Below are 21,846 nucleotides of genomic sequence, written 5' to 3' on the forward strand. Positions count from 1 at the left end.
AGGCTTAAAGATACATTGGCCTACTCAAAGATATGTCTGTGTATATCACTTCTTTGACAATAAGATAAAGTGTAATAATTAACAATGGGAACTGCATGCTGATACGTTTACCACTGCGCTGACTGCTGAAGGTCAGTGTGCATTAATTAAATGCTGCAAGGTGAAGGAGCAGACAGGAGACTCACCTGTGAGTTTGATATGTCCTTCCTCATCCAGAAGGATACTAAGAAAAACACACACAGTATCCAGAATCAAAATGAGACATTCAAAAACTGAGAAGAAAACGACTCCAAGGGAACAAGAAACACACAACTTAACAGTTTGACAAGAATCGGTTTGGAAAGTTATATACAGACAGGCCCTGATTTATCAAATATTAAAAACGTAGAAAAAGTTTTTAGTGACATTTCTACCCTTGATCTGGGTGGGATTTCTGAGTTGGGTGGTGAGTGTAATGATATGCACAGATCCCATGCCAGGTCTCAGATCATGTATGTGGGTTTCTGTCAATGTGGACCAATAATGTAGGAGAGAAAAACATGTCAAAATATTAGTTCACACACACACATGCATAAATGTGCCAGATAACAGGGATGTGTTCGCTGAGGGACATTTTTAATCAATGATTCTTGGTTTCCTTCAAAGATCAGAGAAGCTGGCTGCATAAATATTCAATAGGCTGCTGGGCAAAGTTAAGTCAGAGAAAATATTAAAGTAGCACCATGCTTACTTATTAGACAGGACTGAGAATAATTTAGTCTCAAATAAGAATGCAAGCTCAACTGTACCTTTACCAACCCTGTAGAGGGGAATTTAACCATTACAGCAGAATAAACACAAGCAAAATACAAATAAGATTAAGAAAATGGCTCTATATAATTAATTTAAGTGTGATTAAAATTAAAGTTCAGGGTCTGATAAAAGAGAAAAGAGTCCATTATGTCTGAAAGGAGTTGTGTAATGTTTGAATGAATGTGAGTTTTCTTAGGATCTCACTACTAAAAAGAGATGCTTCTATTTCACAGGATGCCATTAAGATACTGCACAACATTTGCACAACCACTATTTGTGAGAAGGACTGCATCTCTGGCGCTTTTCAGTGTTAATCTTCTGTCGTGATGTAATCACTTAAAAATGTAAGACAAATGCGTCTTATTATAATTTTCCTTCTATCCATGTCAAACATCCGGTGTGGGAGGTCCCTGAAACTGAATAAAAAGAGCTGTAGTCTACAAAAAACGATTGTTAGCCACTCAATTGTCTGTAAATCATTAAGATTTTGTTAAGATCTCTCCAAAAGTTACATAATTTCTCCTCTGTGTCCAGATGCATCAAATTACAAAGTTGAAAGGAATGAAAAATCTCAGAAAGTAATAAAAAGATTAGTTCTGGTTTGACAAAAATACCAAAACTTCAAAGCTGCATCAATGTTTACATACTTCAATTTTCTAGAAAAGTATGACTATTATAAAAGTGAATGACATTTTTATTAGTGTGGATGTTTTGCAGAGATTTTCTGCCTTTTTCAGATGTTGCACTTACTTTTCAGGTTTGAGGTCTCTGTAAATGATGCCTAAGCTGTGAAGGTGGTCCAGTCCTAAAGCAAGCTCTGCTAGATAAAACTTCACATCCTCTTCTGTGAACATCACCTGGCGGGCATGAGACAGGAAGAATGTCACAAGAGAGAAACAGTAAAAGGAAATGCTCAAAACTTATCAGCTGGATTCGATAAATAACTCATGATTGAATAAAATCCCCTTTAGAAATGATTCTCAAGTTTCTCTCACCTCCTTAGAGAGTCTGGTGAAAAGATCTCCGCCTCGGAGGAAATCCAAGATCAAATACAACTTCCCTTCAGTCTGGAATGCTACAAAAGAAACCATTTTGTGGAAGAAAAACAAAAGTTACGGCTGCAACTATGGTTCTATGAGTGACCACCGGAGGCAGTGCTTCAAGCAATGCATGATCCGTACTGCGCAGGTGCAGGTTGAGTGTTAATCACAACAAAAAGTCACCTTTGACCTTCTGGTGGCCAATGTGGCTCTACCGCCAGCAGTACCTTCAGGTATCCAGCAGGGGGTCCACAGGCAGAGTATACAGTGTGATCCTGGCTATTAGAGGGTTAAATATTTATAAATCCACTCAGATAGTGGTGAAGAGGTGGCAGAAATAGTTGTTTTACGCTCTGACATAATTTACAGGCCTGGTCACAGATTATTATGCCCATCAAAATCTGTGACCAGTGTGATCCTGGCTATTTGAGGGTTAAATATTGTTATAAGACTGTAATGAAGAGGTGGAAGAAACATTAAAAATCGTGTTAAAAACTACCAGCGCACTTAGAATCATTTCCTATTCGTTTAACGATTTATGAAACGGCCACAGCTGGTTTACATATAACAGCACACAGGCATTCAGTGCGATGGTCAGTCTAACAGTTTACAGAGTCAAATATGAAGTTATACATTAAATTTTCTCCATCAGTGCGATGATGATAAAGGAGCCGTGAAGTTTACAACCCCAGCTGTATCAGTATTTACACAGTTTACGTAATTCCTCTTCTTCTCGCTGATCTTCAAGACGTACCTGCGCTCTATCGCCCTCTGCGGTTACAGAAAATTATGGGTCACAGATTTTGATGCAAAATTTACGCTTCAGCCTGTTGTCAGCGAAGTTTGCGCAGCCCCTGGAGGGCGAGACTTACCCGCAGCTCCGAGTCGGTTCAGTCGGCGCCTCCAACCATACGCGTTCAAGAGGCTACTAGCAACAAGTAGACAGGACAACAGTGGTAAACTCAGAAGCTACCAGCTTCGTACAACCACACCTGCACTCAACACACCTGTTCTCGACAAGAACAAAAATGGCTGAACATGGTTTGTCGTATGGCTACATAGAGTCACGAAAAGGTCACAGGTGACTCTGTGGTTAACACTCCACCTGCGCAAGACTGATCATTCAACGCTTGAAGCACCGCCTTCAGTGGTCAGTAATAAAATAGAACTATATTTTTCAGACTAGAGAAAAATGATGACCGGTTTTATAACATCAAGGTTCAACAGTTACAGTGACTTTGGTTTGGCTCACCGTAGTGCAGCTTGACAACAAATGGGTGGTTAACATCTGCAAGGATGTCCCTCTCCATCTTGGTCCTCACACGGTCTCTAACTGAAAGGAAGGAAGGAAGAGGAGTTCAGTGCATTTAACACTTTTAATACTTGATGCAGGACTTGAAAAACTAATAATGAACCCATTTGAAAGAGAAGACATTTAACTAATACTGCGCTCATCACAATGTAAGCATTTAATATATACTGAAATTCAACACAACTGAAGTGCGAGTCAGCTACAGCTGTATTCTGGTTGCACAATATCACAAAAAATATAAAAACAAAATACAAACACTGGCTGAAGAGAGGCTCCTTTGTGTTTTTGAATGGAAACTAAGAGACATTTAGCTCCAATCTGCAGCTTTACCACCAGGTTTCACCGTTTGCTTCACACCACTCTTTGCCTAACCAAATCCAAAACTTGTTGGATTTTTATGTGTGCAATTGACTGCATTTTCTCAGATCTATTTTTCTGGATAACTACACTGCACATATTTCTATTTATGTATGATTAACCTTATGAGTTATAAAAGTGTTTCAAGGGTTATTATGAACAAATTGTATCTAAAAAACCCCAACACATTATTCTTGTTTTCAGCAAGCAATTATTTGGGGGAATTCCAAACTGGCATAAAACAGGAAACATTTAGTCTGATTTAACCTCAGAGTTCAAAAATATTTAGTTCCAACTATTATTAATCAGTATTTCTGCCTTTACCCTGGAAGAAAATTTACTGAAAATTGTAAAATTCACGAAAACAAGTTTTTCTTTTTCATTTCTTGGAGACTGTGAGAACCATCTGCCTCGCCTGTTGTTTATACAACTGATGAGACCACACCACCTGTGAAAAACCCACAGAAAGTTTACGTGGGCGGGGCGGGGCGGGGTGGTGGTGGTGGTCTTTGCTCAGTCACTAGTATGTAGCTGGCTTTGACTAACAGGAAAAGTAGATAACCTCTTACAAGAAAATGTGGCAAAAACCCACAACAACAATAAAAAAGACATTCCACTGAACCCATGTGAAACCTTTTCCTGTAGCTTGGGAAAGTACAGCTCTGAATGATCAAACTCTAAAATAGAAAAACTTGCAAATGTCTGTACCTTTAAGAGTTGCCTTCTTTAGGACCTTCATGGCGTACAGCTGGTTGGCATCTGGAGGGGTCACCTTTCGCACAAGGAACACCTAAAAACACCAAGATGTTAGATGTTAAATGTTACATCTAACATTTAAAGAGGGAAGCAGGCACACAGAGGAAAAGTGAGTCATTACCTTGCCGAAGGATCCCTGTCCCAAAACCTTAAGCAGCTCAAACTGAGAGGCGTCAGCTTTCTCCGAGCCCTCTTTGACCACATGGGTGATGTTGATCTCCTTGATGTCTCCATCTTCCTAAAAAGAGAAAAGCCCAAGAGTATAAAAAGAAAATCCAGTCTGCAGCAGCATTTCAACCAAACTGTAGCGATGTGCAGAAAAGTGTGAGGGATGAGTTGATGTTTCCACGTAAGTTTGTCTCTTGGTGTAAGTAGAACTACATCAAAATAACACTCCTCAGAAAGAGGAAGCGGCATTAAACAGAAACGTGCGTGTCAGTGTGACAGATTACACCCGGCGGCTTCTCATCACTCTGATGCCGTATTTCTGGAAAGCATGGCGGCTGCGATGCTAAATGGAAGTACACAGCTGATTACAAAAAGGGAACAGTTGTGGTGTCGTTTGTTTTTCTGACAAGCTGCTTAACCTCGGCTTCAGCCTCTCGATCAAAGACTTTTGGAGGCAGGTCTGACAGGGCGGAGGGCCGCTGACTAAACACCAGCAGAAAGTCATCAGAGCATCAAAAGCAAAACATGTTTTCGTCTTTGTTTGCTTCTCAGCAAGCAAACCGTTTCACTTTTAGGTAGATCTACAAAAAGGAAGTTTACCATCTAAAACTATTTATTCCAGCAATTCAATTTAAAATATCAAATTTATATTCACTGCTTTGAGCAAATGAACAACTTACAATACTGAAATGTTATGCTATGGACTTCACAAACTGACAGTTGTCCAGAAGGCTTTACACAAGTAGAATAAGCCACAGAAAGTACATTTTCATGAAGTTGGTGTTTTTTCAAAGGGCCCTGTCCAGGCGTAGTAATGGGAAGTGAAGTGAGAGGAAAAAAACGTGGCAGAAAAAGATGCAAAATCAATAGAAAAGTCCGTAGCCTGGAGAGGACAGCAACACGAAGTCCATTCAAAAGGTTGAGAAATTCACAAGGAACAGAATCAGAGTTTTATCAAAGCCAAAGTTTCTGGACCAACAAGGTGTTTTATAGCATTTCATGTTTCCTTCAGCTGATGAGCGTTATGCGGAGGCTGATTTTGTTTTCCAGAAGGAAAATAAACACGCCACACCCCACTGATGATGTAACTCATGCAAAAGGAGCCACAACCAATTACTGAGTGCATTAACTGTATAGTGAATGGTCAAAGTTTTTTTTTTCTCTCTCGAAAAAGACCATTTTTATGTTTAAATTAATCTTTGTTTTTATATTAAAGTTTTATGTAAAGTTTGAATCTTCTGATACACTTGATTTTTCATTGTGAGAATCACCAAAACTAACGGGAATAAACCTTTAAAATGCATCGCTGTGTGTGTGTGTGTGTGTGTGTGTGTGTGTGTGTGTGTGTGTGTGTAAGGAGTCTATAAAATAGATTTGAATTTTGAATTGCATTGCTAACATTTTCATGATATCGTCATTTATTAAATACAACTTTAGGCTTTGAATGCAAGATTAAAAAACAAGCTTAATTATTGTCTGCAAATGGAAATGGAGAGTAAATATTAGTACTGGTTAGTAATTAGTGGAAGTGGAAGAACTTCCTGTTGAAATGAACAAAGTAATTAACAGGGTCACAGCTAGCATGACTTTATGAAGATCACGTTAAGCTTTGGGGCTAAATTAGGAACAGCTTTAAAAAGATTAAAACCTTTTATACAATTGTCAATTATCTCAAGTATAAAAAGACAAATCAATACCCTTTTCAGGTTAACCAATCAATTATCAAGCATGAAAACATCTGACAGCTAGCGACCACTGCAGCCTGGAAATGTATTTGACAACAGGAAACCAGAATGGGTTGAACACCAAGGCTTTTCACCTCGTTTCTGATCAGATACCGATAACAGCAAACACGAATGCAACTCTGCAAAAATGCCAAATCCAATTTCCTCAAATGAAAACTTTACGAAGAGGTCATGACTTTACCGTCCACTCGTTCCTGGGTTCAGGTGGGAGGTCAGCGGCTGCGCTGCCGCCTGCTGCAGCTGTGGATCTGCAGCTGCTGCAGTCAGCAGGGCTGCTGGTCAGGGGCTTGTTCTTTCTGAACGGGTAAAGGGACAGCATGCGGCTCAGCTTGAACTTTCTCTTCTCCTTTTCCATCTCAGCATTTTCCAAGCTGTTGTGTAATCCTTCACTCATCCATAACACAAAAAGCACTGCACTAACTCACACAGCTCATCTCAAACTTCTCATCAGAGGACAAGCACACTTCAAACTCCTGTGTGTACTCATGTTAGGGGTTACACTGCGGGCTGCAGGTAAAAAAAAAAACTAAAAAAAAACAGCACTCTCCCCGCCTTCAGACTTTATCTACTTTCCTGTAGCAGGGGTGTCCTGCTATAATGTTTAAAAATGCTTCTTCTTCTTTTTCTCTCCCATCATATCTCCTGTTGTGCCTCTCTGTCTGATTAGCGTTGTGTCCTCACAGCTGAAGTGAAAGGCAACTAAACAGGGCAGGAAGGAAGAAACCTGCAGTTATTCTCACAGTCCTGCACCCAACTTGTGGAACGCAAACATCTGTGTCAGAGAGAGAGAGAGCGAAAAATGCACGAGGTGTAGACCTCACCACAAAGACAATGAAAGAGGCGAAAAATGACAGAAGTACAAATACTAAAAAAGTAAGCAAAATGTCTGCATATCAGATGTGCTGAATTTAATTTGAAGTGTTTATTGATGACTTCCTACTTAAAAGGTATATTTTTGTCCTTCCCCACAATTCAGCACAGCAGAAGTAGGAGGCGGCAGAGAGAGTGATGTGAACTCACAGTCTGCCTCCATTTCTGCACAGCCAGTCACTTAAAAACAGGTTTCATCAGACATGAAGTCTTCTTACACTCCCGCTCCTCCCTAACCTACTTTCTTCATTGCTTCTAATATAGATGCATCTCAGTTGATTAGAAATTTAATTTGTTTCATTAATTGAATGAGAGAAAAAGATCAAACTTATTATGTAGATTTACGACACAGACACATTTTAACTGTTAATTTCTGTTTATGATGATTACAGTGGTGGGTACTAACTAATTGCATTTACTGTTTCACTTACTTGAGTGACATTTTGAAAGAAATCTTTAGTATTTTTTATAACACCATGCCTTTTACTTTTACGTGAGTGAAATTATAATGAAGTATTGCTACTCTGACTTGAGTAGCAAAAAGTCTGTACTCTACACACAGCAACAAACTTTATCAAATGAAAAACATGTTAATCAAAATGCACCAGCCACAGACATAGGCCTACATAAAGCCTGGTGAAATGTTCATTTTTGCTTTTAATTGTTGCAAAACGGAAAGAATAACTTTTTCTAACTAACTCATTGGCCTTGATCTGGGTAATTATCTATAAACATAATTCAGAAAATATTTAGATTGTTTTTCAGTTATACTGAACCCTACTGGTTAGATTTGAGGTACGTTTTGACTAAGGTTTACTTATATAAAGAATATAATTTTTTTATTTCTTTTGGTTACATGTTTTTGTCATATAGCAAACAAGAAACAGTACTACTTTTGTCTTCAAATACTTCTTTCAAGGCAACAATCGACCATATCTGCTGTTTATTTTACTGTTAAAGTGAAGTGAACAGGATGTCATTTCAATATTTTAATGTGAAAATATTTTTTTATTTTTATTTTAAACAATAGAACGCAGCAGGTCCACCAGAGCCACAAACATTGGCTGAGAAACCAAAATATGAACCATTTAATTTACACAAGCTTTGCTGCTCTGATGTAGCATGTTGGAGCAGCAGTTCAACAGGAAGGCTCAACAGGAAGGCCAGCTCTGTGCTGTTATTGCCCCTCGACCCAACGCAGGTGGTGGATGACATCAGTGTTGGACAAAGTGTCCTACTCCATGCATGAAGCTCTGAGCTCCTTCAGCGACAGACTGCTGCATCCTCAGTGAACAAAGGAGCGTTAAAGGAGATCCTTCCTCCCAGCAACCATCACTGTTCCCAAACTTTACATCCTTGCTGGTATTTGTGGTTTTTACTCATTTTAAATAATATTTCTGCTGGTATTGCACATTTCTGTTCACACAGTTTTTAATTTTCATATATTGTAAACAGAAATCAGGGCCTGCCGATATATGTACTAAAATTGAATACCTATATTTTAGTACAAGAAATGCTGTTAACTGATAAGGTATCATTTTGCATACATTACTGCACCCATGTGGTGTGGAGGTGATCAACCTGTGGTTCTGTTGAGGTGATCAAGAAGCCCACGTTGCTTTGATAGCGGCAAATTTTCTGTGAGCTGTTTCATCAAAACGAACAGCAAAACACTGGAGATATATCAATATATGGTGTAATAATTTCCTAGAATAAACCTCTAAAACTTAATCACTCAATGAACTTTTTAATAAGTTAACGTTTCCTGAATTTCCATTTCTTTTCTATTCTATATTCTTTTCATTTTCAATGCATATGTGTTTTTTTTAAACCTCTTTTAACCAGTAAACTTACGATCAAATGTTCTGACTTTCCCATAATCACTGAGCTTTTAGGAAAAATGTTAAAAGAGGCAACATTTCTTATATTTTTTTTTAGTTCTTTTTGTAAACCGTTCCTGACATTAGGTCCATTTTTCCCCCCACAGACTTTAGGTACCAACATCATAGGACAAAAAATTAGAACTACCTGGGTTTTGTAATGAATGCAGGTTTTAGACATGCAGGTAGACGACATCAAATAGAAATATATATTAAAATATACCTGTGTTTCAGTCAGAGTGCATGTGTGACTATCCAGCTAAAGAACATGACAGCGGTGAATCATGAAGGGTTTAAGAAGAAGCTCATGTCTCTTTGTGGACTTGAACAACAAACGGGACTTAAATCAAAAAAGAAAACTTGGTTTCAATTAGAGCTTCTTTTGAGGTGCAAAAGATAGAAAATTACAACACATTCAATCTCTGAGGGTCTCTGAGAAATGATGATTGTTCCAATTTAGATTGTGAATAGCAAAAACCAGTGAACTGAATAAAGTTGAAGCCAGACACAGATGATGCAGAGAATGAGTCAACATTTTTCTGACTGGTCAGTTCCAGAGTTAGGCTCTCCGCAATGCAGCGTATGCAGTAAAAACTTCAAGTATTATTTATTATAAGTATTATAAGTTTTATTATTTCTGATTAGTGGATTAAACATCCTGAGTGCAGAGGAGTAAACGAGGTGTGTGAAGTGGATGAAAAGCTGCAGAAAGGCTGCAGTGAGGTAAGAGCTGTGTTTGGACATGAGAGCTTACCTGATGTCTAATATTGGCAAACTCCCTCTCTATCCAGGTGATCTGAGACTCGTTCTATAGGAAGTGATTTAACGCAGCGGTTAGCAGCAGTTACAGGAAACATCACAACGGAGGCTTCCTCCTCATTTACAGACACACTAATGAAAAATGAGAGAATTTTGTGCAAACACACAGTGGCACCGGGGTGAAAGGAGGTGGTGGAGGGCACGAGAGCTGCAAGATCAGCAACAGGAAACTTCTCTTCCCTCCCTGTTCTCACTTCCTCTTTTCTTGAACCAATCTCACTTCCTTCCTGCTTGGTACCTCCGACACGCTAGAGCTCAGCTTCCCGGTACGGGGCAGAGATCAGCCACCATGTCGGACCGGCCACATGTTAACAGCTAGATCGTGACAGGGGTCTAAAACCGGTTCCTGTGCGGTTTCATTGACTCTAGTCTGACGGTGTAGACAGCAGAGTTGGTGCGTTTCCGAATTATCAGAAACTCCTGAACTAAGACTGAAAGGAGGGACGTCTCGGTTCGGCTTTTTTCTAATTTCAGAGGCAGAATATCATCTCATTCACATCTGAGGAGATGGAAACCCTCACAAGCAACCACAGACAGATCCCCCCACCTCCTCTCCTCCTAAAAATATCACACCACACGCGCAGCTGCCTGAAGCTTTGGGCAAACACACACACACACACACTTCTCATCAGATGAAGGCTATTATCCTGTCCACTCGGAAAGAAAAAAAAGTGACCACTTGCCTCTTGGGTGTGAGGTTTGGTGCGAAATATGAACCTCCACATGTCTGGGTCCTGATATTTCCATGTCACAGATGCTGTCACTAGTGACAGTAACGCTCGACTATCTTACACATACACAGCCTTTGTGTCAGTTAGCTAACCCATTCTGTATGCAATACCACATGAGATAAAATCGTCACGCACACTAAAATGGGAAGTTATAAAAGCGGGTAAGAGCAGCAGACGGATTTGTTGGGGCCAGTGAGGGAGGAACAGCAATAAGTATTTTCTTTTGAATTTGTTTTTGTTTTTTTTTTTAGGACTAATGAAGCATAGACAAAAAGAGACGCATAGCAAATTTCTCAGAAAATGCATTTTAAACAACACAAGTTCACAGAAGTGATGAAAAAGAAGAACATTATCTAGGTCAGACTAATTCTAAGGAAACTGATCGTTCTGTTTGAGTTTCCTTCCTTTTCATCTCCATTTCACCGCGACTAACATCAACAGATTAAATGAAGTTATTTGGTTCTAAGGCAATAGAACAATATTTTGCCATCATCATTTGCCAGTTACTCATGGAGTCCCACAGGGTTTGGTGCTTAGACCATTTAGTTTTACCTTGCAAATACTCCATTTTCTTACCCCTTAAGGGAATTCAGTCCAAAAGGTTGATTCATATTCATATGTGTCTAATGCAAATAATTCCTTTGTTACCTCTAGTCTACATTACTGCAATTACTCATCATCCAGATGTACCAAAAGCTCCTTGAGTAATCTTCAACTCATCCACAATACTGCAAATAACAAATTCAAGATGCCATATTTCTCTAATGTTCTCTAATGTTGGAATACACTGAACTTTACTGGTTCCCAGTACAATTTAATATTGAACTCATCATGCGTCCTCCATCTTCCTGAAAAAGCATGGTGCTCGTAAACTGCAGGGCTATTTGTGGCTCTTCGAGTTTCAAAGTGGGTTTAGCAGCAGAGCCCTTTGCTTTCAGGTCCCTTTATGGTTTTACTCACACCCTGCTTCAAATGCAGAGTTAAAACATGCTTTCAATGTTTAAAGTTAGAATAAAATATTTTCTTTACTAAAGCTTGAGAGTAAAATTTAAATATTATTGCTGTAGAATTCAGTACTTTCAGGTCTAACCCTATAAATCACTTTATGTTTAAAATGTTTTATTTGCACTTTGTTTCTATTGTAATATTTTTTTACCGTTTCAGCTTCAATATTTGACTTCTGGGCTTAAACTTAAACAGAAAACTTAGATTTTTTTGTTAACTTTTCCTTGTGTAATACTCAATCTAAATGCTTGTAATAAAGGAACAGAGATAAATAAATGTTAGTAATCAGCCAGTCGACTGACAGAAGGTATTAAATGGAAATGCGAGTGACAGACGTGGTGCAATGCTCTCTGTGCAACACAAGGGGCCAGTGCAGGTTTGCAGCCAATCCAGCGGACAGTGCACCAAAACAGGATCTGAGGTTTAGCCAAGTAGGGGCATGCTCACATTGCAAACCCATGCCTCATCCCAATCCCAGAATTGCCTTTGACATCAGCGAAGAGAAAGTGGGATATAAAGTATGACAGATAGGAAGTACGTGGGTGATTATGTAGGCCAGAGTGCCAAACCAATGACCTGTCACAACGGAAAAGGTCAGGCAGGGATATGGCCTTCAGCAACATCTTTAAAAAACTTCCAACAACTTGATTAAATTAGCTCATTTTGATTGTAAAGTGCAGAAAAGGAAGCCAGACAAATACAAAAATAGCTCTGAGAGCAGCTCCGTCTGAAAATCACAAGACAATGATGGAATATGTGCCTCTCCAAGAAGCTGCTCCTCCTTCCTGGAAAAAAACGGGAGCACCTGCAGCCTTTCAAATACATGACGGCTCCGACTGCTCCAACAGAGACACGCCTGCTGGGAAAAAGATGGCGTGAAGGAAGAGTGTCTGCAGAACAGGACACAGAAGTTTAGACATCCAACCCAGACAGCCATGGTTCAGTCTCATTACTGTGAAAACAAATCTCTCTCACCACTCTTTGTAAAAGGAAACACACACACACACACACACACACACATACACACACACACAACACAGAGAGAAGGTGGTTAAAATGCTGAGAGTAAAACTGAGACAACTGAACATGCTGCAGGCGCTATGAAGTATTCCAAGATCATATCATTTTCCTTTTTATATTCATGCAATTAGTCTTTGGAAGCTGCAACTAATATTTTTAACAGTTTACAAATCAAGGTTTTTGCAATCTTATAGAAAATGACCAAAACGGAATAAAGCAGCTATCAGAAGAGTTATTTAATGCTGATTAAATTACCCATAAACCATCTTGTCATTTAAGTTTTATTACATTGTGTTGAGAAAAAAATTTGACTTTATTTAGCATCTTTATATTACGACAAAATAGAATGATTTCAGCCTTGTTTATCTTTTTTCCATCCAATCGTGTCCAACAGCGGCGCTGATTCAGGGACAATTACAGCTGCCACAGTTTACTTTAGGTAACCAGTCTAAGTGTTACTGGGAATGGGGCCAAGATACAAAACTCTCAGCAGTGCTGAACTACAACTACCGTTAACCTTCATCAGGGATGCTGGTGTTACTTTGAAGTAACACTGAATGTTTAAAAAGCACAAAGTAACAAAATGAAACTCTCTAAGGTGATTTTATATTCATCCATTCAGAAAGAGCAGCAGCTCTACTTTGAGCTTCTCACCCTGAGAGAAAAGACGCCCTGCAGTTTTTGAGATCCGACATAGATAATGAAGGAAATGCATTTCGCTTCTCACTCAAATTTAAATATTGTTTTAAGAGAATTCATATGGTTTCTCTACCACAGTTTATAATTTATTTGCTTTGTTGCTTAGGATGATATAGGTTATATATAGGTTACAGTTTGTTTAGTCAAAAACTAGTGAAGTGCACCGAGTCATAATAGATGGCTGTATAACAAAGACATGCGCTCGAACTTTCTGTGTTAATTGTAACAGATATAATCTACAGTTGGAAAAATTAACAACAATATTGAACAAAATGTTTACCCTCTTCTAATCTGGAACAAACTTCCAGAAAACTGCAAAAGAGTCGAAACACAGAGTTCTTTTCAATCAAGGCTAAAAACTCACCTGTTTAGAGGTGCCTTTGGTTCATAATAACCGGAGCATTGATCAATATGTTTGATGTATATTTGATGGTTATTAGTCTTGATGACTAATGGTAGAATTTGTCAAAATGTAATGTCAATTGCTCGTTTCATAATGTGTTACTTTACTGTGTTTTTACAGTGAATTGTTTGTTATTGAAATGTGATGAACAAATAAAAGTTTCATGCGGCAATATTGCACGCATAAATATCCCAATGATGGAAATTTAATCTATTATGCAGCTAAAAACAATTTTAGACAACTGATAGCCTTTAAAACCTCAGAGTATGTCCACAGAATAAAAATACAACATTCAGCCAAAAATCTTCAGAGCCAAAACTAGCCAATAATCCACATCTTCAGCTGAAGAATGAGAATATTTTATACTTCGACTTAATTATCAGATGTCTGATAATTAGTAGTTACAATCCTGCAACCATTTATGTTTTCCGTGTTGTGTATGCAGAAATTATCTGCAGTTTAAAGTAGGTACTCACTTGCACAAGAAGTTGTTTTTATTAGGAAACTGTGTGCCGCTTGGTAGTCATAATGTCAATGCATATAAAAAAAACACAGAAAAAGCACTGTTAAAGTGAACAACACTTCACTGTCACCTTCACATAATGCATGAGGACATGCAAATAGCCTGTCAGCTACAACTTACTTTCCTGTTATAAACCTGTTCTTATGTCATTTCCTAAACTGGAGTCAATCCATAACGCCACAGAAATCCTTCAGGGTTTCCAATTGCTCGGTTAATCAGGGAGTCTCTGGAACCGTCCACTAATTACCACACTACCTTCATATAAAGGGTTAACCTATACTTTAAATATTTGCATTCACTAATACGCTGAAGTATTTGTGACTGAAAAAATATTCAGTATTTAATAAGGAACTACAAGTCCACAGCATGCCTATGCAAACATAATTACATAGGAATTTCTGGAAACGGGTTTGTGTTTTTGTTCCTTTGTGTCAAGGTAGGAAAGTCCCGACATGCCCACATAGGAGATCCCAAATCTGTCAGGTGGGAGACAAGAATGTCTCCTTCTGTTTCATCCTGTTTTCTTTACACAGATGGTCGAACAGAGTGACCAGAGACAGCTTCACAGGAGGATTAAATATATACAGGAGCCTCTTAATAAAACTGAATATCATCAGAAAATGTATTTATTTCAGTTGCCCAAAAACTCAATTGATTGCACATATTAATTCATTAATTTATGCAAATAGCTTTCAAACAACTGAAATCAGTAAAACATTTAGATAATATCCTGATTTACCGAGGTGCACATCTTAATGCTTTTATACTGGTTAACAACGAACTTTCCTTTCGTTTTGCAGAAACGTTTTAATTTGTGATTCCTCACTCTTTCTCCTTCCCCCTGCTTCAGTTCTCTTGCTCTTGCTTCACCCCCAGGCAGCACCTGTTCTCTCAGCACAGACTGACCAGGCCGACACACAAACACAAAGATGTTTCAGGGGGGAAGCTGGCAGGACTGTGGAGCCAGATGGGCTTTCACCTGGTCCCCATGTAATCCTCAAACATGTCGAGCTTCGACACTTTAATTCCAGTTCCAAGAAACTCGCAGAATAAAATATATACATGGAGAAAACCAAAGTCCTGTTTCAGGATGACAGATTACCTAAAGGCTCGTAAAGAGCACAGAGGCCTAATCCGCAGCTCTTAACCTGATTATCCCCGTCTTTACCAGTGTGCCTGCTGTTATCTAACAGAAAGAGAGAAGACAAGAGTGCTGTTGTTATTACAGCCTTCAGGAAACTTACAAAATCAAAATGAATGTTTAAAGAAATCCCAAATCTGGATGATTTTTTTTATACAACGGACTGCATACCATGAATGCCATTGCATTTGCCCATTCTTTAGCAGACGGTGCCATCTGTCACATCTTCTCCCACAGCAAAACACAAAAATAAACGCATATAAGCAACTAGAATAGCAATGAACCCCGAAAAGTGGTGCAGCTGAGTGACAGTCACTGTCTCATCAGTCATAACTAATCACATGAACAAGAGGAAGGTAGATGGTCAGGAAGTGTCCCAGAGTTGGCGCGGGATTAGCAGGGAAATCCTGTGTTGGCATCTGCATTATTAATAGAAGCAGCAAGGATGGCCGTAAGATGACAGGCAGTTCAGCCAGCTGACAAGGGTCCTAATGGCCTTGGATGAAATAAAACGAACAGAAATGACAGGAAGAATTATGAAACAGCAGACATAAAGAGAGCATGGTGCTGCTAATACAAACAATGAGGTCACCAGGTGTTGAAGCAAAGCTGGATGATTGCAGAGGCAACTCATAGTTCTTTAGCTTGTTGCATGCAGAGAAACACCTGCAGGTACACTGAGAGCACAATTATTACGAAACTTTCTTTAGAGATTAATTTTATTCTGAAACGACTACAGCGCTCTAAATTTAATCCAACATGTTTACAAACATCAAACCTGAATATTTGAAGAAGCAAAAGTGACTATGGCGTGAATATTCTCTCAGGACACACAGCTAACAGTGTGTGAAAAACACGATTTTCCGATCAGATTTTCATACCTTTAAGTAAAAATATTCTACAGCATTTACAATAAACTTTTCTGAACTTTCAAGCATTTCCTTTTTAGCCCTTAAATACATTTTGTCATTTACTTTGAGACTCTAGGAGTGCAGACAGTTCAGTTTAGTCTCTCATTGTGATATGTGGATATCTACACACTGTTTGGGAGACATTTTTCCATCTGTTCAGTTTTCTTCATTTTCCATTAAGACTTTTGAACCATTATGTCACAGTATTTGTTGCAGAACTACATTGTGCTGCATGTTTTGAAAAGTGTCATCACATAAACAGTTTGGCATCCATGTCTTGGTGAACATGATATCCAAGTTCATTGAGAGACATTTCTGCACTGTTAGATAATCCGATCTCTACTACGAAACTACAAAAATGGCCGACCTTGAGAAGGGGCGGGGTGAAATGCCTCAGCTGGATTTAAAGAGACAGCACCAAAACAAGCTGCTCTCAGATGAACTTCAGAACAAGGGTAAAGAAGAAAAGAAACGCAAAGAACTCAGACCAAACTATTGTAGTTCCACCTAATATGGACTACCACTGAATGATTTAAATGTGAAGAGGAAGGATCAAAAAGTATGATATGTTCACTTTAAAGTTTAGTACGACATGAACAAAGTTCAACTGGTGACACTTAAGGGAATGCAGTATGGTGTTCCTGAGGAGACAGATTTATTTTGGAATATGAAGTGTCTTGAATAAAATCCTGCACTTCCTGTACTGCAAATGGTGACGCAGTCATGGCAACAGGGGCCAAAGGTTTCATACCCTTGGGTGTGACACTCAAAACTGCTGAGAAACAGAAAAAGAGCAAACAGAGATAGGGAGCAACACAACAGGAACCTGAACTGACGACAACCTATAAACAAAGAAAAACGAATTAAAAAAAAAAGTAAGATGTGAAAGAGTAAAACATCATCATGATCCGCATTACTGAGATCTATGAATGATGAGCTGAAATGGTTAGAGCATTTCCTTCAATCAAACTTAAGAGGGAAAACCGTGACGCTATGGCAACTGCGCTCTCTCTCTCTCTCTCTCTCTCTCCCCCGTCTGCCAGCTTCCTCTTTACAAGGCAGGAGGTGACACACGAGACAAAGCCGTACACACACAGAGGGAACCTTTTTCACTCGCTGCTTCCAGGTAACATGCGCCAGCCTCCGTTTTCACAAATAGAGTGCTCCCGTATCACCTCACTCTTCTTCAGAGTGGAGTAAAACGCCATACCTTCTTCATGCCATGCAGCAGAACAGAGCTTTCCATATTTATTCAGAAGCTAATATATTATGATGGCCTTTATTAGGCTGGTGGGAGGTGCCGAGATCAGAGACACACACTTATCTATAATACACACAGAAAGGCCAGGCGATTAATCATCACGGCATAACAAAGAGAACCCGAGTGTCGGTGCATTTCTAGCCAGACGGATCTATGAATGAAAAGCCGTCGTAAAGTTGATCCGTGAGGATCAACAAGAATCCTGATAGTGGGAGTTTGCCTATAAGAGTTCCTGTAAATCTCTGTGATCCAGGAAGCGCGAGTCAGAACGGGGGCTTAGAGACGCCGACTGTACAGTAACCATGACGACCAGGCCAATAGCAGCTATGAATGGACAGAAGGAGGAGATTAAGAGGATAGATGGGAGGATAGATCTCACAACTGAGGGGCGTCCGGGTCAAGACGCGTAGTTTTTAATCCGATACAGGAAAAAGCAAAACAGAAGCAGGTTTAAATCAATGCACACATTATTATGATACGTATATATCACTCGGAGGTTGAGAATTTATATTCATTTAACATTGGCTTATTTTTCAGATGTGTGTGACTTTTGTATTTATCTCTGAATGTTACAATCTACATCTCAATATAGCAAAATATAACACAAGTGCAAGATTTTTTGTAATTTTATTTAATTAGTAAAACTCATTTTGTAGATTCTGAAGTCACATTCAAATAATTTCAGAAATAGTCATAAAAAAGATTTATAATACAGAAATCTTACCCTTTTGAAAATATATATAAATATAAATTCAGTTCTTGTTTAACATTCCATTACTGTGCTTGGATACGACGCTGAACATTTTGTGGCTTCCCCCCCTCATTTCTTCTCTAATCAGATAAACCAGAGAAAGGTCAGATCATCAAAAACATTTGTACCTGTGACATTCAACAGAACATAGCAAACTATGTGAATTGTGACATTTTGTGTGTCGAGGCTTTTGTGGTTGGTGGGAGTTGTAAATAACGTATTTCAACTATTTATGCTTGAAATGAAATGGCAACAGGAAGAGAGCCAAAAGGCCACAGAGGCTGAGACAGCAGCACCTTAAATCAGACTCGGCTGCCACATCTGTTAAAAATGAAATGGTTTTCCATCACCTGTTAATGGGAAAGCAGCTGAATAATTTGTCTGCATTCATTTAATGCTGCTAAAAAATAAATTACAACCACGAAACCTTTCAATAATCAAAGAAATCATAATTGGTCTTTTCATTATGTTCAAAGGGAAAATAAAATAATAAAAATGGATGTGATAGTTGGACTTCTAAAATCAGGAAACGAGTACCATATATGGAAGACAAAATGCCATCTGGATCCACAGCGAGCGAGACAAAAAAATGAATGAAATGAACGGTATTATACTGAACAGAAGTAGTTTCAGCAACAAAGGACAAGAATGTCAACAGCACTACAAACGTCATCAATGCGGGAAGCGTGGATGAACTCTGAGGAAGTAAACAAGTGAAGGACGGAGAAATGTTTTGTGATAAAACATTTTAAATTGTTTTATTACAATTTAAAATGAAGCACAAACTTCTCAAATCCTTAGTCTTACTTTTGCAGTTTCCTGCACAAATGTAATCTTCTGAAATGATCCAAAAAGCTTTAGATTGAGAGACAAAACATCTGTTTTACAGCATCCTGTGGCAGCAGATCAGATTTCTGGCCCATTGGCAAGTAAAGGGAGCGGTTATACTGTGTACAAAAAGATCTGAAGATTTAGAGCTCCCGTTTATCAAAGAGGCAGGCTGGGTAATTGGACTATAAACCATATCTCCCAGGCCCTGTGTGTGTATGTAAGAGTGTGTGTCCATCAGCAATCTAAAACTCCTAAACTGCCACTGCCATTAAAGCTGGCTTTACTGAGGACAAGCTTAAAACACAGATACTTTGTATAGAAATATGAATTCTGGTTAACTTCCATTGAGCTCTGCAGCAGAAAACACATGCAACACACACGTCCCTCCCGGGTCTGCAGGGGCAATCGTAACTGGGCCGTTGGCGCTGCAAAGAAGAGAGCCATTTTAATTTGTACTAAACCCTCAATTAACCTGCCGCATAAACACAACTCTGACTCAGCCGATAAGATGTGATTCACGGTGCGTAGCTGCAGGTGTGTGAGCCGCCGTAATAGATTTCTCCCGTTGCTCTTGAAAGATTACGTTGAGAGCTTTTATGCGTGTAAGTCCAACGTCCGACTTGCGTAATGAATCCGATTTTCCATTGAGAACTTTTGTTAACCAGACTGAAGTTCATACATAATTGATGACCTTCAAATATTCACAAGAAGCTACTGATTTCTCTCAACGCCGTTCAGGCAGACACCCTCATGTCAGACATCTTTTTCTGGGAGACTATAAAAGACCTTGTTGAAAATTAGAAGAATCAAACAAAAAGAGCTTTTGGAGGTGGCCTTGCTTGAGTGAAAAACGCTTTTATAAAAGTGAGCGAAGTTTGGCTCAGAAACTTGGAAATAACATCAGCAAGAACAGTTTAATCGTCAAGGACACCTGCTCAACAAAGTGTTAAATACCCCATGCTTATCTGGACTGTAAGACATGATGATGAATAAGGCTGTAGAGGACAGCGCTGATGAAAGATAGGGTGTGATGCAGAAAGAGGGCATCTTCAAGCCTCAGTGCTTTTATCATTAGGTTTGTGTCTGTGTATGTTCATGTGTGCATCATCAGAGTTCCCTGGCTGTCATCATCCAACAAGCTCCTCCAAGTCCACTTATAAAGCAGTAACTAGGAGGTCTGGTTGTTAATTGTCTGCCTGCTGGAGTAATAATCGAATGAGCCAGGCCATGCAGTATTTGAAACTGACGCATTCAATCCCATTACTGCGCGTAATGTAAGAAGATTGAGCGACAAACAGGGAGAGATTAACGCTAAAGCAGATCGAGAACAGAGGAACGAGACGGAGCAAACGTGCAAAAAACGCTTCTCAAAATCTCAGTCAAAATTCTATGATTGAGCCATAAAATCTAAGGAAAATAAATGATGGATAAGAAAAAAGCTTCTCCAACTAGATGAAGAGCTTAGCACATAAACATACAGGGAGTGTAAAAGTATTTATACCCGCCGATTCTGTCACGTTATTATAACCATACAAACTTCAGTGTGTTTTTACTGGACTTTTCGTAATAAGCCAAAATAACGTACACCCTAATTGTAGAGTGGAAGAACAATTACATGATTTTTTTATATTTATTACAAATATAATCTAAAAGGAGGATGATTGTTTACAGAGCAGACAACTTCCAAAAAGCTCCAGAGCGTCTAACAAACGGTGGTGATTAAATTATAAAACATCAGAACCTCAAGGGACCAAATATTTCTCAACAGCTGAAGGACCTTCTGAACGAAGCAAAGAGTCTGGTTTTTACCAAAACAAGGTCGTCTGCTTAACCTGACAGGCCCAGAAGCATTTTTCTACTTTACATTTATGCACTACTTTGTCTTGTTCCATCAATGAAACACATTTGAGTTTGTAACACGATAAAACTTGATAACAGGAAGATAAACTCTGCCATCTTTCGTCATGCGTTTCACAGGGACAGAAATAAATAATAGACGAGACTTTTTTGGGCCACATGCTGACAAAAACAATGATGGGTAATCTCAATGCGTCACTGACATCATTACAAATCTGGGGCTGAAAACCAGAATCAGCCGCCACACATCATATTTCAAGCTATATTGTCATTTGTGGAGCTTCCACACAGTTAAATGTCATCCGCTGCAGCAACGTTTCAGAAGGTGTAGTCCACTTTCTGAAGCGTAATGTGTTCCAGATAAACATTAGCACCAGATAATGAACATCACTCTGCAGTGTGCAAAAAGAAAAACCTTTGAGGTACATTTTTCCACCTTTGACATTTTAAATCCATCAGATTTGCTGCGGTTACAAGGCAAAACTCATGCACAGTCCATCTGTTGTGCACAGCAACATCTTTAACCATTTTTAGCTCAGCTAAGCAAACAAAATACTAAAAAGAATAGAATATATTTACAAGCTGCTTTAAATAAATAAATATATGACCGGCTAATTTCTCACTCCATATTCCAGCTTCCCTCTGCTTCTCTTTAAATCATAAAAAGTCCGTTGTTTTGAACCAACCAGTCTCACTTTTCATCCAAACCGTCTTCCTGAAGCTTATCAGCTCACAGACGAACAGCTTCAGCGTCACGCTGTGAGATGAGCTTTCAGGATGTGGCTCAGTATCAGCACTGCTGCTTCAGAGGCGGCCATCTTTAAACCACTGATCTTTGAAGATGAAGCTGGAGCACAGCGCCGTTAACTAGATGTTTCAATATCAAATTATGCAATACATAACCAGTTAATCATCATCTCTGTGCTTTTCTATAAGACAATATGAAAGTTCCCATCACATTGGTGGTGTCTCAA

The 21,846-nt window shown here is 39.0% G+C and overlaps 1 protein-coding gene across 2 annotated transcripts in view; it reads right to left on the minus strand.

The window, feature by feature from the left end:
* The window catches only part of rps6ka1 (ribosomal protein S6 kinase a, polypeptide 1), a 49,731-nt gene that overhangs the window by 6,354 nt on the left and 21,531 nt on the right, over positions 1 to 21,846 (minus strand). Inside the window, exons 1-7 of one of the 2 annotated variants that reach the window (XM_008399947.3) lie at positions 6,352 to 6,842; positions 4,379 to 4,495; positions 4,210 to 4,291; positions 3,085 to 3,165; positions 1,788 to 1,867; positions 1,543 to 1,649; positions 186 to 223 (exon numbers count right to left, since the gene is read on the minus strand). In XM_008399947.3, the coding sequence (XP_008398169.1) occupies positions 186 to 223; positions 1,543 to 1,649; positions 1,788 to 1,867; positions 3,085 to 3,165; positions 4,210 to 4,291; positions 4,379 to 4,495; positions 6,352 to 6,564 (718 nt within the window). In that variant the 5' untranslated portion in view covers positions 6,565 to 6,842. Of the gene's footprint in view, positions 1 to 185; positions 224 to 1,542; positions 1,650 to 1,787; positions 1,868 to 3,084; positions 3,166 to 4,209; positions 4,292 to 4,378; positions 4,496 to 6,351; positions 6,843 to 21,846 lie in introns of those variants that run through there. The other variant, XM_081603513.1, reaches the window with a different exon arrangement.

This window comes from Poecilia reticulata, chromosome 22 (assembly GCF_904066995.2).
Source record: "Poecilia reticulata chromosome 22, P_reticulata-male-v2, whole genome shotgun sequence".
NCBI lineage: Eukaryota > Metazoa > Chordata > Actinopteri > Cyprinodontiformes > Poeciliidae > Poecilia > Poecilia reticulata.